The 17,464-nt window shown below is 33.8% G+C and overlaps 3 protein-coding genes and 1 non-coding gene across 6 annotated transcripts; all 4 read left to right on the top strand.

Annotated features, from left to right (window-relative positions):
• Positions 1–4,972: 4,972 nt before the first annotated feature.
• On the top strand, positions 4,973–6,763 carry LOC17876445 (DEAD-box ATP-dependent RNA helicase 42). 2 transcript variants are annotated; one of them, XM_023783557.1, is made up of 4 exons: positions 4,973–5,134; positions 5,687–5,822; positions 5,922–5,962; positions 6,179–6,763. In XM_023783557.1, the coding sequence occupies exons 1-4, from the start codon at positions 5,110–5,112 to the stop codon at positions 6,559–6,561; spliced, it is 585 nt and encodes a 194-aa protein (XP_023639325.1). In that variant the 5' UTR covers positions 4,973–5,109; the 3' UTR covers positions 6,562–6,763. The 2 variants fall into 2 exon arrangements, with proteins under 2 accessions (XP_023639325.1, XP_006281142.1); XM_006281080.2 differs by having other exon boundaries at positions 4,976–5,134; positions 6,176–6,763.
• Positions 6,764–8,818: 2,055 nt separating this feature from the next.
• Positions 8,819–10,575, top strand: LOC17874670. Of its 2 annotated transcripts, none has more exons than XR_002835504.1 (6): positions 8,819–8,954; positions 9,101–9,328; positions 9,424–9,570; positions 9,658–9,853; positions 9,947–10,126; positions 10,248–10,291. XR_002835504.1 is itself a non-coding variant. In XM_023790061.1 (6 exons), exons 2-6 carry the CDS (start codon positions 9,149–9,151, stop codon positions 10,373–10,375), a joined length of 705 nt encoding a protein of 234 aa, XP_023645829.1. In that variant the 5' UTR covers positions 8,819–8,954; positions 9,101–9,148; the 3' UTR covers positions 10,376–10,575. The 2 variants fall into 2 exon arrangements, 1 of the variants encoding a protein (XP_023645829.1); XM_023790061.1 differs by having other exon boundaries at positions 10,073–10,126; positions 10,248–10,575.
• Positions 10,576–13,269: 2,694 nt separating this feature from the next.
• LOC17877131 lies at positions 13,270–15,154 on the top strand. Its single transcript, XM_006279676.2, has one exon. The coding sequence runs from the start codon at positions 13,485–13,487 to the stop codon at positions 14,634–14,636; it is 1,152 nt and encodes a 383-aa protein (XP_006279738.1). The 5' UTR covers positions 13,270–13,484; the 3' UTR covers positions 14,637–15,154.
• A 1,378-nt stretch (positions 15,155–16,532) lies between these two features.
• Positions 16,533–16,606, top strand: TRNAV-CAC. Its single transcript has one exon. It is a non-coding gene; the product is annotated as a tRNA-Val (tRNA).
• The last annotated feature ends 858 nt before the right edge of the window (positions 16,607–17,464 follow it).

The raw sequence follows: 17,464 nt of genomic DNA, 5'->3' as shown, positions 1-17,464 counted from the left end.
GTTTAATAAAAATTATGGAGGTGATAAAGATTTTGGGTGATTAAAAATAAATCAATAAATGGTTTAATGTTTAGGAGCGATGCTAAATTAACAAGTTTAAGGGCCACTCCTTAAAGCCACGTGTCACGTTATTATTGGTTTATAATTGTAAAGAAGGAAAAAGAAAAAAAAAGGTTTTGCATTCTTGGTCTGGGAAGAGAAACAGAGACAAACAAAGCCATTCAATATATTTTGATTTCGTCAGACAAACATCATATCCCTCGTAACAAAATACAGAGATAACAAAAACGATTAGTGTTCATACACCGTATCCCTCGTCACAGATATAATAAAACACCAAAGAAGCTAGAAACAGAAGCTTTGTGATAATGCAAATGAAAAGAGACGATTCCCAAATTCCAATAGCCAACTTGAAGAAAACACTTTATTAGAGTTCACCATTGGAAGAAGAAAAATCAATTATTTTTTAAGAGTTCAACAAATTCAAATTAATCATTAAATTTAATAAAAATTTGTTTAACACTTCAAAATAGGCATCTCCCTTTGGAGATGCTCTTATAAATAAGAATTCACTACTATGATTTTTTATTTTTTTATTTTCTTTTTGAACACCTCACTACTATGATTTAATAAAACAAATATTATGATTTATGACCGTCAAAGAAAGCAACCAAATATATATATAAGTATGCATTTGATAAAGACATATTAAAAGAGCACCAAAACCGGTTCAGGGTCGTGAGATGGTGTAAATGCAGAGTCAACCAATTGCGGTCAGGTCAAGTCCTTTTACTTTTGTGTTTTTCTCAAAAGAGTTTCATCTTCTTCTTCTTGTTATATATCTACTGAAATTGTACAGCAACGTACGCGTTAGTTTAAAAGTTGTTGGTCTCATTTATCTATCTCACTTGGTCACCTTTTACACGACACAAAAAGAACACAATTGTGTGATATATTCTACAAAGTCTACAACCATTACGCATACAAAAATAATCCTTGTCTTCTCTAATAATTTTCATATGACGTACACTTTAAAATATTTAATTGTCATGCTAATACGGCAGCCCTAAAAATTGCTTTGGGTTAAGAAAAAATCATATGAAAAACTGTTGGACCAAAAAATAATGATTCCGTATCATTTGTATTCATGGCCGGTCTTCGAATGCTTCCACATAAAAATGAAAAAATATGTCTTCACTATACAATGTTTGAACCTTGAGTTTTAGAGAGCAATTCATTGGAAAGACAATAACGATTAGTACTAAAGCTACATACACTTGGTTAATATGGTAGTGTTTCTTTCATAAGTTGTAACCAAGACGTTTGAATATATGAATCCAGGAGTATTGGATTAAGTCCTTCAAGATCAGCATCCAATTTTGATAACATTTGTCAAAGCTTTCTAAAGAGTAAAACAGAGTGAAAATGCGGGTTCGAACCCGTAAAACAATGATAACTTTTTTTTTAACAATCGCAATACTCTTTAAACAACGTATATATAAGAGACTAGAGAGTTATAGAGAATTAATTGATTATATTAAAATAATTATCTAATTTCATTATCGGCACTGAGAAGACTCTACTCGAAGCGTACCAAAAGGGTTTAGGTATAGCTTTATGCCAGCCCTATTTACCAAGTAAAACACCATCCCCAAGTAATGGATTGTAACTTATAACATTGGTCTGGTCAACAAATAAGACTATAATTACGTGGATCTAGACTTGAATATTCTGGTTTACTTTCTTTTTATCTGTCGTTTTAGTTCTTAAAGTTTTCGAATGGGTGAAAGATACTAGTTAACTACATTACAAAATGCGTGATCGTGAAGTCTAGATTATATATATATTGAAAACACTAGCTAGCCACATTTTAGATATCGATTTCATATTTGTATGAGATATTTTACTAATATAATATGACCATTCATTCTTCTCTTTTGTCCACGAGCCGGTCACATTTCTCAATGTCGGTTTCATATTATATGAGTAAATTATAGTAAACGATATAATATCATTCTTCTATTTTGTCTCGGCTTCACCTAAGACCAATAGGTCAAAGTTTGAAACTGGATGTCTAAAAACTGCACAACTTTAGAGCTAGCGACGTAGAGTGTAAATTAATTACGTCGGATAACTGCAAGGTCACGAAACCGTCGAAACATTTTATTTTTGTGAGAGTTTTGGAATTTTTGATATACAATTTTATACCATTTTCTTATTCACGAAACACGTTACGAATACATTTGCATTTTAATGTATAACCTCCAATTAGAATTTTCAACCACAATGACTACTTTCAAACAAGTTACACACCATAAAATAACTATCTATATTTCGCTAGAGCATGTATGATGATTCAATCAAAATACCTAATTGCGCACTCTACCTCCAATAACTAATTACGAATTGTGTTCTATAGTTCTTAAACATATATATATATATATATATATATATATTAAATATATAAGAAATGTCACTCAAATTATTATCAGTTCATTAACTATATGTGAAAATTGATTCTCTCAAGTTAAGAAAAAAAAAAAAAAAACTATCCAACAAAAAATAAATTTTGGCAAGGAAAATTACAAACAAAACGTGAATCAAACGTAAAACTCATTGGGCCATGATACTTGCATTAAAAGGCCTATGAGAAAATAGTGATGTGGCATACCATGAATTTAGAGTATTTTTTTGACAAAAAAAAAGGTGAGATTTGTTTCTTCACTTTTTTTTCTTTGTATTAGATTATATTGTTATTAACACAATCCTAATTAATAAATGAATAACACTAAAATTTAATAGCATTCTAAAACTAATATATAAATTGAATAACATTAGATATTGAAAGAATCTAAAGTCTTTTAAACTGAATAACCCTCTTAAGAAAAGAGTACATAAGACAGGATTATACCAACATTATTGGGAGTATCTTAGGTTAATTTTGTTTTAAATTAAATACAAAAGCTAAGAATCAATATTAAGAGACAAAACTAACTTTTCTTAAAATGTTCTTACAGATTCAATATTAAATTAATGCTAAGAGCCAATATTAACATAATATACTCCCAATAATGTTGCTCTAAGTGGCTTTAATTAGCATATATACATTAATGCTAATCCAGACTTATTACAGATGTTTTCAAATTAGACCAGTTCTTCTATGTTGTTGCTCGTGTAAATCATGAATTTTTTCCCACAAATTTTACTAACGATATAAACCCTACAAATCCTTAGATTTCATTGAGTTCTCTCAATTTTCTCATGGAGGGTCAAAGCAAGAAGAAGATGATCGGTGTCAAGCATACAAGCCCATTCTTAACCGAACCCTTAAACAACTTTCAGGTTCCTCACTTCAGTTGTGCAACCACTTTTATTTTACCTGTGAATCTTGTTAAGAACCGTAGCTAATAATTAATCTCAAATTAAGTGGACATTATTATAAATCCCCTATCGAATGATTCTTCATGAATTAATTTTTAATTACTAGCTAGTCTCATAATTTTATGATCAAATATTGATTGTGAGTAGATTTGATCTTAAATGGATTTTGTTATTAATTTTCCTTGTAATTAATTATAATCTTCATGGTCCAACATAGTATGATGAGCTGTTGAAATTAGAGCGAGAATGTGATGAGCTGAAGAAATTAAACAAGGAGTTGAAGGAGAAGATGATTATCTATGTAAGTGTGTATAGTCTTCGGTCTTTCCTTGTACTCTATATATGTTCTAAGTTTTATAGTATAACAGATGACGGGACTGACCATATATAATATTCATAAATGTTTCTCTAAAATAATATGTTATTCTGTCAATGAGCTTTGTCTCTTCTGTGAAACCTCAAAACAAGAAGATTGTCTTGCGTATATGATGTATGTTTCTGTCTTCCTGTAAACTTTTTTTCTGTATTTGCAGATTGATAAAATTCTAGACCCAGGGGAAAATCTGGAACTCCTAATAAAGAAGTGCCACGATTTGAGCATGGAAACGCAGGTAACATTCTATACCACCACACATACTAGCAACATAAATTTCTAGTGTTGTAGATTGATCGATATTATTTTCACCTTGTCTCAGTCTCTGAGCATAGTTTGTAAACTCGATAGAAATGATAGAACATGAACTAGAGCTTGGACGTGTTGTCAATATATATAAAGTAACTTGTGCATGTTTTAATGTTATGTTGGGTTCACGAGAAACTGAACTTTTGGTGTGCTTTTTTTTCTTTCTGCGTGGACATATGTTTTACAAGCGAGGAAAGAAGACAAACTCATGCTGTACTATCTTGTGAGATGCAACGAATTCATGATGTACACCAATCTGAATATATGCTTATGCTTCGATATATCAATCAAGTTTCTATTATTATTAATAATATAATGCTAATATATAATCTAAGAGATATTCAGATTAATAATAAAAGTAATAAAGAATGATTCAAAAAAGTGTTACTTCCACTGTTATTACATTTTGTGACGGTAAAAAATAACTATCTAATTCGCTAGGGTATGTAATGATGATTCAATCGCTAATTACACTCTACCTCCAAGAACTCAGTAGTTTACAAATTTCGTTTTATAGTTCTTAAACATATATGTTTTATTAAAATGATAAGAAATGTCACTCAACTATTAATATAGTTAATAATCGACTTTATAGAAATCGACTATCTTCACTCAGGAATTATAAAAAAAAAAAAAAAAAAAAAAGAAAGATCATAAATCATTAAATTGGCAAGGGAAAAAAAACCCAACAATGGATCAAACATACATCGGGCCATGATACATAGCTTGAAAAGGCCCATGAGAAAATAGTGACGTGGCGGTCTAACTAAACTAAGAAATAAAGAAGGCATAAGATAGGATTAGTGACTTTAATTAGCATAAACACATAAAAGTGTGGGACCCAAGATAATACTAATCCAGTCTGGCTTATTACAGATGTTTCAAATGAAGACCAATTCCGATGTTGTTTGCCTTGTGTAGTAAAAATCATGCCTTTTTATTTGTTTTTCCCCAATTTCGAGTCCTGAGATAAAAACCCTACAAACCCCTAGGTTTCATCGATTTCTCTTCATTCTCTCTTAACCATCGTCCCAAGCAAGGAGAAGATGACTGGTGTCAACACAGTTTCTGGTATAATTCTTCTCTCAGGTTTTCTTTATTACGGTGATACGATTGTTCTTGTCCTTTTAAGTTGATTTTATTTATTTACTCTTTATCGAATAATTGTGATGCGATGAAATCGTGCTCTTGATTGATTTTGTGGTTAGCGTTTCTGATTCTGAGCTGATGAATAATCCCAGATTTTTTTTAAAATTTTTTTCTGGGGTTTAATGGTGATTTATATCGATCATTTTAGGATTAATTCAAATCATTGTTTTCCCCTTGTGTGGTTTATTGGGTTGGATGAAATCTTTACATGTATGAATCTAGATTTCTTGGAAATATCTATCGGTTTGTGTTGAGATTATTAGAAGCGAATTTGAATATTTCTGAGGTTTACTGGCTATTTATTGAGCTTAATCGACGAGTATCCATCCTCTACGTTATTAGCGATGCTTTGTGTTTTATGTTCTGGGAATATTTGATTGGATGTGTTTTGTATAATGTTGAACAACACAATGTGGATTCGTTTTGTCTGTCCATTGTTATATGATTTTTTTTGTGTGTGTGTGTGTGTTTTAGGTGATGAAGATCGTTCGGACAAGAAGATTCCTGCTGAGATTGATGAGAACAAAGTGAAAGCGCCAAACATGTTCGAACGAGCAAAAGAGGAGTTTGATGCTGTTATTGGAGCTATTCATCAACGCAAGGGTTCGAGGTTTGTTGTTTTAAAGCTATTCTCATCATTTTCATTATCAAGCAATGCTTATGTTAGTGTGTAAAGGAGTTTGCTTATGCGTTATACGTTCTGTTTCAGGGAGGAATCTGACAAAACGGAGTTCAGATCAGAGAAACCAGGTTCAGTTTTTCTCTCTCATCATTGCAAATCATGTGAAGTATGTTTCGGATAGCAAACTCTTTGCTTGTTAGTCTCTAGATTTACTGGGTTTTGGTTTCTACCCAATTGATTGGGGTAACAGAACATGAACACTACAGAGTGGAACTTGTGTGATCATTTCTTGATTTTGTTGTGTTGTGATTGGCTCAAATCTTGTTTCACATGGTTGACAGAAGATGGAAAGAAAAAACCAAACATGATCAAAAAGGCGAGGGAAGAACTCAGATCGCTGTTCCAGAAGGAGAAACCACATCACCATCATCACCATCATCACAAAGAAACTCATGGAACGAGTGATGATATCAATGAGAACACTCCTGTGGATGAAGTGAAGGCTCCTAATGTTTTCGAGAGAGCCAAGGAAGAGATCGAGGCCGTCATTGAAACTATCCATCCCAAGAAAAATGAGGCAGAGGGTTCTGATTCACCTAAGTCTTGTGATTCACATAAGACTTCTCGGTCTGTCTCACCGGAGAAGGAGAGAGCTGGATTCGGATGCTCTATTGGAAAGGGGCTGGAAAAGATTTGTTCTCCTTGGGCTGATGATAAAAAAGATTGAACTATTCATATTTGATTGACATGATTATGAACTTGTTTTTTCTAGTTGTGGCAATAGACTTGGTTTTTAAGTTTGAGTGAATTTGTTGATTATTAGGTACTAAATTGTTGTTACCTTAACAGACTTTGCTTGTTCTTTTCATATTTCAAAAACTATAGTGTCCTCCCTATGTATATAATTCTAAAATTCGGTTAGCTTGTTACATGCAACTATTAAATCTTGAGGCACATTTTCATATTTCAAAACAAAGTTTCATGGGCCATGTAGTAGCTAGTAGTAGTAGACAATTTGAACAGTGTTTGGTTGCTTCCAGTCACACCCATTGTCTTTACTCAGATTGATCAGCACATTGTCTGTACCCATTCGAAATTCACAATCATTGTCAAATCCAGGGATTGCTCAATGAATGACCTTTAAGCTTAGTCTCTTCAGTTTGTTAGGTTTCAGTGTTTAAATATTTTAATCAATTACTTCTATCACAAGTTCCTTTGCAATTCTTAAACCATAAGGAAAAGTCTCAGCCAGGTTATAATAACACTCCTAATACGAATAAAAAACAAAGTCAAAATAAAAGAAAAAGTGAAAAACACAAATCCTTATCGAACTTAAAAGACTCTTAAAGTGGGATCAATGCGCTGCATTAGTTTCTCTCTTAGTCTCTTTCATTGATTAGTCGCTTCTAGGGTAGCCATGTATCGTAGGATACTCTATCACAAAAAACTCTGATCCTTGACCGTTTCTGATCCGACGATGTACGTAACCGAAGCCACCTTTTCCCCATCCTTCACCATGCGAATTTTGGATGCTCCAGTAAGGATTATTGTCGGAATCGAATCCATACCCAACTATAAGGACTTGGTGGAAAGATCGATCCACAGATCCAACTGGTGATCGGTAAATTATCTATAAATTTAGGAAACAGTTACTCATGCATCTACCAAAAGGATATTAAATAAACGTATCTTAGTAGACTTTCAAGTTATAGAAACTTACGGATCCAATACTACTAAACTCCGCTCCAGGATTCATCAATATCCCAATCACGGGTTGTTGTCTCACGATTGCGCGAAGCTCAGCATCATTAACATCCGTGAGATATGCAAATCATCTACCTTAAGAGTATTGATTTAGAGGTATATGTATATTTGAATAAGATTTATCATATAAAAATTTAAAAACCAAAAACTAACTAAATTAGATAATATACTTACGTTTTGTACAAAATGCGCATGTATGATTTTCTGATTTAATCATAATTTCTTAAGAGCCAAAGCAAAATACATCGCACTCAACAAAAATAATTCTTATATGTAAGAGAAATAAACTTATGTCAAAACTTTTTGTAAAATTGATTTTAGTTGTTAGTTTCCGATAAAAAGTTCTTACATCCAAAACTTTCATTTATATTCAAAAATGTTAATAAATGAAAGTTTTAAAACTCATCATACTTCAAAATATAACCAAAACATAAAGTTTTTAAATTTAGTTAAAATATAACCAAACCATATATATATATATATATATATATAGATCGCTCTGAAGTTTCTCTGATACGGTTGAAGTTGATTGTAGATATACCGCCACTTGCATAATCCAACTACTAAAAAGACTTTGTCTATGATTATGTATGTATCTAATTTTGCTCATTCATAGCTTCCAACTTTTACATTTCTTCTTCAACTCATCCATCTGTAAGGAAAAAAAAGAAAAATACATAAACAGTTTAGCAATGAAATATCATCTTCTTAGCCCTTAAAACGGAAATTTTGGTGTTGGCAGTGAAGTCAATTTGATTTGGCCTAAATAGCTCCATTCCTACTTATATATATTCTTATTTGTAGTGGAATCCTTATTTTAAATTCTAATCATATTATCAAATCCTGAGAAGCCTAGTCTACTACATTTAATCCAAATTTTCCCTAACATATGACAATTACGAATCGATTTGCGCTGAAGGCCATGGGCCGTTCTTATCGTGTCTGTCCGGCCTTTTATGGACTATAAAGTCCGAAAAGTTCACTTTTAATTTTTTTTTTTTGCTAAGTAGGTAAATATCATATAGATGAAAGAGAGTTAGATTTTACAAACATGTAACCTAAAGCTTGGTTCCTTGGCAAAAATTAGGATAAAAAACAAGGAAGCAAAGATGAGAATAGCAAAGCTAGTAGATCAGATCCAGAAAGCCATCAAGTTTTTAAACTTTTTACGATGCCTTCTAGCAGTGACGGTGTTGATGATCTCACGGTCCAGATTCTTGAAGATGATGGCCGGGGGAATGACTTGTTTGTTGTGGAGAAGATTATTCCGTTGCTTCCAAATACATAGATTGAGGCCTGAGCAACGATTTTCCTAAGCAGGGAATCTTAATTCGCATAGTTCACTTTTAATTTCACGTGCGAATTTTCATTAATTAAGATATTAAAAAATTGTTATGCGTATTTTACTATTTTTACGGTCAGTATAAACTACGAAATATCCTTATTACACGTTACGTATAAATTAAATTTTCGTGTCTTTTTATGGATGTGGTCTTCCACAGGCGATTGTCTTAGTTCCTCGCTGAGAAGCTGAATTTAGGGTTCCGATCATGGCCAATACTGTGTTGACGAAGGAGTATTTGCACATTCCGAAGAAGCCAAGGTTGGAAAAATGCTCAGAAGAATCGAATCCCGCCTCCAAACGCCGAGAACTCCGGAAGTACGACCCGTACGACGATGAATACGTACGACAGTACATCTTATACTACTACCAGTTCCATAAGAGCGAGGTAATATATATATATCTCTTAAATTCTCCCTTGAAATCCAAGATGAGGTATATACCCAGCTTATAGCTCACTCTTTTTGTTTGTGTGGGGTTTAGGGTTTCGTGATTGATTGGGATAAATTGGACTATGAGTTCGAAACCAGGCCTATCATGGACCCATATCGTATTGCTGCGTACAGTACCAATGATGAAGTGATCCGTGACGTGGCTTGCCGTGCTATTACCCAACACAATGTTGATACGGTCAGTGGTTTGTCGATATAATGCAATGTTTGTCATGTTTTTTTTTTTTCTTTTTCTTACTCGCTCACAAATGTTTTATACTTGCAGGGGAGTCGGATTGAGTTCGTGGATCACGTTTCGGCAAGTTACAGGTGGTGTGCTGGTATTTTGTATTGGGTGACGTTTTGGGCTCGGGATTTGGCATCATCCAATCTCGAGCCTAGACTTTATCAAACTAATGTTCGCCTCTGTGGACCAACCTTCTGTGAGATTTATATCTTCAGGCTCAAACCAACTGTTGAAGGTATTAATGTTTGATTGCTCTTCTGATTTGGCTTGATGGTTAACAACTTTGGAGTAGTTGATATTTGCCTTTAGTTGATGATGGACTTTTCAGGAATACTTCTTTGGCTTATGGTTTTGTTCGGAATATTTGGTGTGCTTGAACATTCTCAAAATGCCTTTACTTGAGAATGTAAGCGATTGTGTTTTGGATGTAAACTAGTGTGTGGTTATGATACAGAGATTGCTGCAGTTCAAGTGGATCCTCCTGCTCCATTGTATGATGATGATCCAGGTGAATCTTTTTGCTGTTCTCTTTGTTTTGATATGTTTTCCGAACCAAGTGGCTGGCTTTAATTTGTTTCAGATGATTAGCCTCTCTTTCTTTAATGGATTATATATGTTGGTGCTTGCAGAGTTACCTACTATATTGTTCACCGTAACGGGTCCAGGATCTGGTTACATGTCCATACCCGAAGTTGCCTTCACTCGGATTCCTGCTGAAGTTGAGCCGGCCGTGTCATCACCAGAATCCTCACCGTGAAGACCAAAAGCCTCGGTTGTATTCCACCTTTCTTATTTCTCTCTTCCGAATCCTTATTAATTAGAGCTCTAGTACCTTATAGTAAATTGTTGAAATTAACTTATATTTATCATGATGAGGCCTAAATAGCTTTGTTGCTGCACTTATGTTCTTATTTGTAGTGGAATTCTCGTTTTAAATTCTAATCATATTTTCAAATCCTGATCAGAACTGAGAAGCACAGTCTACACTTAATCCAAAATTTGTCTGGTTTGATACAAAGAAAACTTGTTATAATAAGTTTTTAGAATATTATGCCACGCCAAGAATTCGACTCTTAACCAAAGTTCATATTGTCACCAAAGATAAACTTTCTGTTCGAGCAAACACTTGCAAAATATAAACGAACTGATGATATTAGTTTGTTTAGTTATATCTTATAAATAGTTTTTTTTTTCCTTTGAAATAAATAGTGGACTAGATTTTGGAGTTATCGGATTGGACACCAGTAACCACAATTTTAAAGAATGTTATCTTTTATTTTGGTGAATTATATCCCTTCATTCTTTAGTGCCATTTTCCTTGTGTGATTTGTAAGTTTGCATGTGCTGTTGCTTTTGCAACTTCATAAGGGTCAATATTACATGTACATAGAAAACATACGTGACACATACAAGATGTAATATGTAATATTCTAATATTATATTATAGCGAAATGAGACAAATGACAATTTAAAAAGTTATCATTAAGATATCCCAAAATCAAAATTTAAAAGGTATAGGGATGGGACGAAGTAGTCAGTCCAATCGAGACTACGTACGTACGTGCCTTACCTACTTGTCGATGTTCACGGTTAACAAACAATCCACGTACGGACTCTAAACTAGTAAACTATACAACATATGTTTAATTTGAGAGATTAGTTTAGAATATTTCGTAGGAAACATATTAGATGATATCATATGTGCTTATGTATATACATATATACTAAAAAAATTATTTAACGGACGATTCTAGTAGCTAGAGTAGCTAGTAGTAGCCAAGTCACTATCAAAGAAAAAATAAAATCCAATGATACATGCATTCGAACCGATCTCAATAGAGACACCGAAATCGAATCAACTCACCTAAAATGAAGATAGCTTTTTGCCAATCTAACCCATTTCGTCCACGACATAACTCAAGCCGGACCATTAATTCTTTCATATTCTTTCATCAAAGGAAAAGTCATAAATCTATGAAAATGAAACTTTCTGACTGAATCACAATAAAGTCCATATTTGTTTGTTATCCATCGTTATAGTAAATGCTGCAATGGCTACCCATGTGGGAGTAGCCAGATACATGCAAGTATGCAAATTATAACATTTATATAAAATATAAACTTTTAAGAGACGTGTATTAGTGGACCAATTTTTATATATAATAATGTATTTTCAAATAATATTTGTAAGAAAGCGAAGTCAACCGTCGTAATAAGGTCGGCGTTGCAGCTAGCATCCACGCGATATCGTCGACTCCACATTTTTGAGTAAATGTTGTCTTTTTTTTTTGGTCAAAAAATGTTGTCTTCTTTTAATTTATTTATTTCAAAGAAGAACACATAGATTTAGAAATTCAAAATTAATAAAATTAGAAACGAGTCATTGCATTTTCAAGTTAGCTCTCTACTCTACATCCATATCCAGTATCTTACACTTCTTCATTAATAAAGATAGACCAACCTCTCTTTTTTTCTTCTTCTATATTATATACATGTTCAACTTGGAGTAGTCATATTTATTTCATCAAAACTTAAAACACTATCCAAATAGCAGCTAAACTAAGCTAAATGGTTGAGATTGCTTTTCAGAAAAATATTCGAACAATTGTTAATTGATTTTACTATTTGGTATCCACTTAATTCGAATAAAAATATATAAAAACTGGTGTGTTCCACGTAACCACACGCACAATATGTGCAATTACAACGTCAATCTTGGTATAACTTTACTTCGCGTCCCCTTCATCATTAGTAATTAAAAACACAGTTGAAACAGTTAATCGAAATCTTTGTATGCAAACATGCAGTGTCTCGAGTCTCTCGACCAACACAAAAAGAAAAAAAAAAACCATTTACATAGTACAGGATTTACAAGTTACTTACAAAAGTAGCACAACTCAAGAATCACTCATTCATTTATTTTGAGACCAGACCAGGAAACCCGTAGCTAGGTCAAGCTCGAAAACAATTATACACGATAAACATGTGTGATGTTAGTTGTAAGTTGTAAGCTTTAGATTAGAAAAAACGTGTTGAAATAGTTGGTCTAAGACACTCAAAATATTTTAAAACAACAATGAAAAAAGTGGATGTCTCTCCTGTCACAATAATTTTGGAACTTTATATTGATTTCACACTAAAAGATGAGAGAGCCCTACACATATAACTTTGCGCTGGTCAAAAGAACAAGAGAGCATCTCTATTTTACTTGTTTCCAGCTCGTTTCCATTACATTCTACCCTAGCCTTTTTGCATTATTTATTTCACCGCATTTAAAGATGTTTTACGCTATCAACTGTTTATTATGCAATGACAATCAAATGAAATGATATACTAGCAACAAAATTAATACTATAGTACAGTATAAAATAAATCTGTTCCCACCTCCCGAGTCCCGACTCCCAAAAAAACAAAGATTAAAATTCTAACTGTAAAACGTATTTTCATGTGCGGTGGAAACGTTGCATTAGTGATTTTCACGAAGTCATCATCAATAACTGGTTTACTATTATTTACCCATTAATAAAAATTAGTCTGATTAATAATGAGCTGTTATTGTAAAATTATACACAAAGTGCTAAAAATATAACTTTATAAGAAATACTATGAATAGAGGAAATAAAATTTCACGTGCGTCTCATGTGAACACATTAACTCTAAATATTTCCGACGTTTCCAAATTCAAAACAAAAACCATTATAAAAGACCCAAAAAAATAACAGTCAATACTCAAGAAGTTTGCAAAATAAAGAAGAAAGAAAAACCTAAAAAAAACAAAAAATAAAATCCAAATATAAATATACTCCTTTTGCTCATTTCTCCTTCCGACAACACCAACATAAAACACAACCCCAAAAAAAATAAAAATGGAGTTACTATCGACCGTCGCGACATGGTTCACTCCGGCGACTCTTTTCCTCCTTCTCAATCTTATGATCGGCACCATCGTCGTAACGTCTCGACTCGGCTCTGGTTCATCAAAAAGACACCACCAGCAACATCACGATGGTTTCGGGTCGGGTCATGCTCCGGCTCCTTTAGCTAGAGCTCCGTCTATCATCGACCGTGTTAAGTCTATCAATTTCCATCTCTACAAGTTTCCTCATCCGGAAACTGAGATTTTCTCCGCAACGGCTCACCACGACGTGATCGGATCGGATCTTCATGTATACCCGGATCCGAATCCGCCTCCACCGTTACAACGCGCTCCTTCTCTTTTGGAGCGGGTTAAATCCATCAACATGTCTTCTTATTTCAAATACCCAGATGAAGTAATCGGGTCGGATCTTCACTCTCACTCTTATTCCCACCCGGATCGACACCTGGATCCGGCTCCGTTACAACGCGCTCCGTCTCTTCTGGATCGGGTCAAATCAATCAACATGTCCTACTTCAAATTCCAGCAGTATAACCCGGAGGAGGTGAATGATGATTATACTCATCACAATGAACCGACCCGAATCGATAATACTCCGACACGGATGGGTCGGGTTGACCCAATTGATATCTCAAAATTCAGGATTCCGGAGGAAGATCAACCAACTGGATCCGGATACAATCATCTGATCGACCCGCCCGTTTTAACTCGGGCTCCGTCTATCTTAGAAAGGGTTAAATCCATCAAGCTATCATCCTTCTACAGATCCGACCCGGAATCGGATCAGAACCCGGGTCCGGTTGTCCACGAAGAAGAGCACAAGCACGTGAGGAGCAAATCGGAGTCGAAAAAACCGGTGAAGAAGAAGAAGAAAGCAGCTTCGACGAAGATGACGAAATCGGCGAGCGAGAAATCGGGTTTCGGTTTCACCCCAAACCACGAGGAAGCGGCGGAGACGGTGGAATCAGTCGAACGGAGAAGACCAGATACGACGAGAGTCGAAAGAACAACATCGTTCGGCGACGGCGAAAACGGCGTCGACGCGAAAGCTTCGGATTTCATAAACAAATTCAAACAGCAGCTGAAACTACAGAGACTCGACTCTATTCTTAGGTACAAGGAGATGCTCAAGGCCAACTGAAATGAAATGGAAATTTACAGAACTGCCCCTGAGGTGGAGATTGTAATCCTCGCAAACCGCCGTCTCCCTCCGTCGCGGCGGTTTTGTTTGCCGCACAGAGGAGGAGGTAACACAGGAGGGAGAGTGGTTAAACGTCTGAATTACCGATAAAACCCCTGTATTGTGAGGATATTTAAGTAATTTATTTATTAGTTTGTTATGTTTATGTGGGAATTTATTATTGTTTAGTGATTATATTCATAAATAACAACAACTCATAAAGAGACAAGAAAGAACGTAGTATTAGTTTTTGCTTTAGGCTTTAGGCAAGTGTGTAATGAACTGTGGCGTTAATAATGGATCTGGGACGTTGTTTTTGTGGTAATGTTCATCATTTGATTATCCACTTGGCAATTGTCTCGACATGTTTACACTACACGTTTCCTAGTTTCTGCCCTATTTTCAGGTTTGGTTGGTTACTTGGTTTGTTGTATATTTCTGTTTTTATTCAAATTTTCAATAGTGCTTATTTATTGTGATCGTGCCATTATATTAAACTTCGTAATTTCTCAGACATGCAGTTTAATTAGAATTCTACTATTGTATATCTCAATTGTGTTTTGTTAGACATGCTTTACTCTTTTGCTGTGTAACAGATTTTGAAGATTATACATGTATACGTGAATGTTTATTAACAAAGAAAAATATTATGAGTGAAGTGGCGGATGATTCATTCGTTGTCAGAAAAATATTATAATTCATTCGTTGTCAGATTTGTGATGCGATTACATGTGATTTGAAATTCTTTATCCCTTTTTTCTTTTTAATTGTTTCGTTATTGTACGGATCACTAATTGGCTAATACTAATAGCTATTACTATTATATATATACACAAGTCAACGACTAATATCTTTCAAGAGCAATATATAATAGGACACTCTTTATTTGACCAAAATAATAAATAATAATAATAATTCGATAATTTTCTCCTTAATAATGATGTTAACGGAGCTATAACTACTTGATATTTATTAATTACTATACGCAAAGGCAACATATATATAGCATCAATATTTCCCGCATGCATAATATCAACAATATCTTTTGTAGTAACATGATAAGGTTTAGCTTAAGAACGTTAAAACATTCATTTAATACATAAGCATATAAATTCGGTTACCGTACGTAAGAAACCGAACAGGTACTGATTTGAAACTTTATTTCTGTACAACTCAAGAAACTACGAAAATTAAAAAAAAAAACAAACATTTGTGTTGTTTATATTGGAACCTAACAAGTAACAACTAAAACACTAAAACATTAAACAAACATTAGTAACAACTAAAACAAGTAACAAGTAACAACGCCAAAAAAAAAAAAAAAAAAAAAAAACGCAATATAATGTTACCAATCAGTAGGAAAAATAATAATATAGATTACGTGTCCATAAATTCTTTAGTAGAAGATATTTCTGAAAATCTCATAGTAGCTAGTCATATACACTGTTCCTTTGCTATACGTTATTGTAATTTTCATTGACAATAAATGGGATAGACTCGGAATTTGATTCAACAAATCAAAAACTTGTAAGATAAGGCTTACGTTGTAATTAGCTTGTTGTAACCCATCCAACCATTCTTGGCCACGAAACTAAGACTTGGAATCTTATACTCGTGGCTCGAAAAAGACTTTTTTCTGTTAATTAGTCATTCCTGATTTATATAGTATTAATCTTCATCTCAATCATTACAAATCATCCCTATCTCTTTAGTTATACTATTCTTTTGTTTATCAAACACAATTTCAAACTTTCAATTTCTCATCCCATGAGCTTAAAGATATTTATATCTCCACTTTCAATTCCAGTTTTGCAGCAAAGGTATGAATTACTTTGACAGTTGAACAGACATATCAGTGTCTGGGTGGTGTAGTCGGTTATCACGCTAGTCTCACACACTAGAGGTCCCCGGTTCGAACCCGGGCTCAGACATCTTTTTTGTTTTTTCTTCAACTACGTTTTTCGCATCACCCCATTCATTAAAATTTCACTGGCCCGTCAGTAAAAGGCCTAACTAAATAACATAGAGAGTTAGAGAAACCTAGGCCTAGCCCATTTAACGTACACACGTGTACACTTCGAAGCCTTCCCCATACTGGTAGACATACTAGTGGGCACGTTGGAGGCTTCCCCATCCCATAAAATGATAGTCGGATTCTTATTATTATGCAGAACCATAGCTGCTGAATATAGATTATTTCATTTTTAGTATATACTTCATGTCTCATCTTTCTTTGGTTGTTAAGTTTGTAATAGGATGATGATACATGTAGTATATGTATGTTTTCTATATTATTTTCACAAAAAAAAAAAAAAAAATCATGGTTTTTTTCTTAAACTGCATTTCTTTGGTACTACTTATAATAAGAAATAATGAAAGGTACATGTTTGGACAAACCGTACCGGAATAAACCAAAATTGGTTTAAAAAAAGTATAAGGTATATCCCGGTTCTCTAAGCAGTAAGCACGTTAGATATTGTGGGGCTACACATTGGAAAACTAAGAAGATTAGATATTCATATAGATTCGATCGGACGTTCATAGGCCGGATCACGTACACTCTCCCCACTTGACTTAGACTCATCTTATTAAGTTTACATCCAAAAAAGATTTATACATCACAAAATCTATATCCCTTCTCATGAAATTTCTTGTTTGACTAAACAAACCAAACCATATCACAGCTGAAACATCAATGTCCGAATAAATTTCATGTATCAAATGGATCTTTTATCCCCATTCCAAGAAGTTGACACCAAAATAGAAAAGAAAAAGGTATTCCACTCCTC

The sequence above is a fragment of the Capsella rubella genome, unplaced genomic scaffold, assembly GCF_000375325.1.
Source record: "Capsella rubella cultivar Monte Gargano unplaced genomic scaffold, Caprub1_0 scaffold_8, whole genome shotgun sequence".
Classification (NCBI taxonomy): domain Eukaryota; kingdom Viridiplantae; phylum Streptophyta; class Magnoliopsida; order Brassicales; family Brassicaceae; genus Capsella; species Capsella rubella.
The sequence above is the reverse complement of the archived record's forward strand: the minus strand, read 5'-3'. Positions and strand labels throughout refer to the sequence as shown.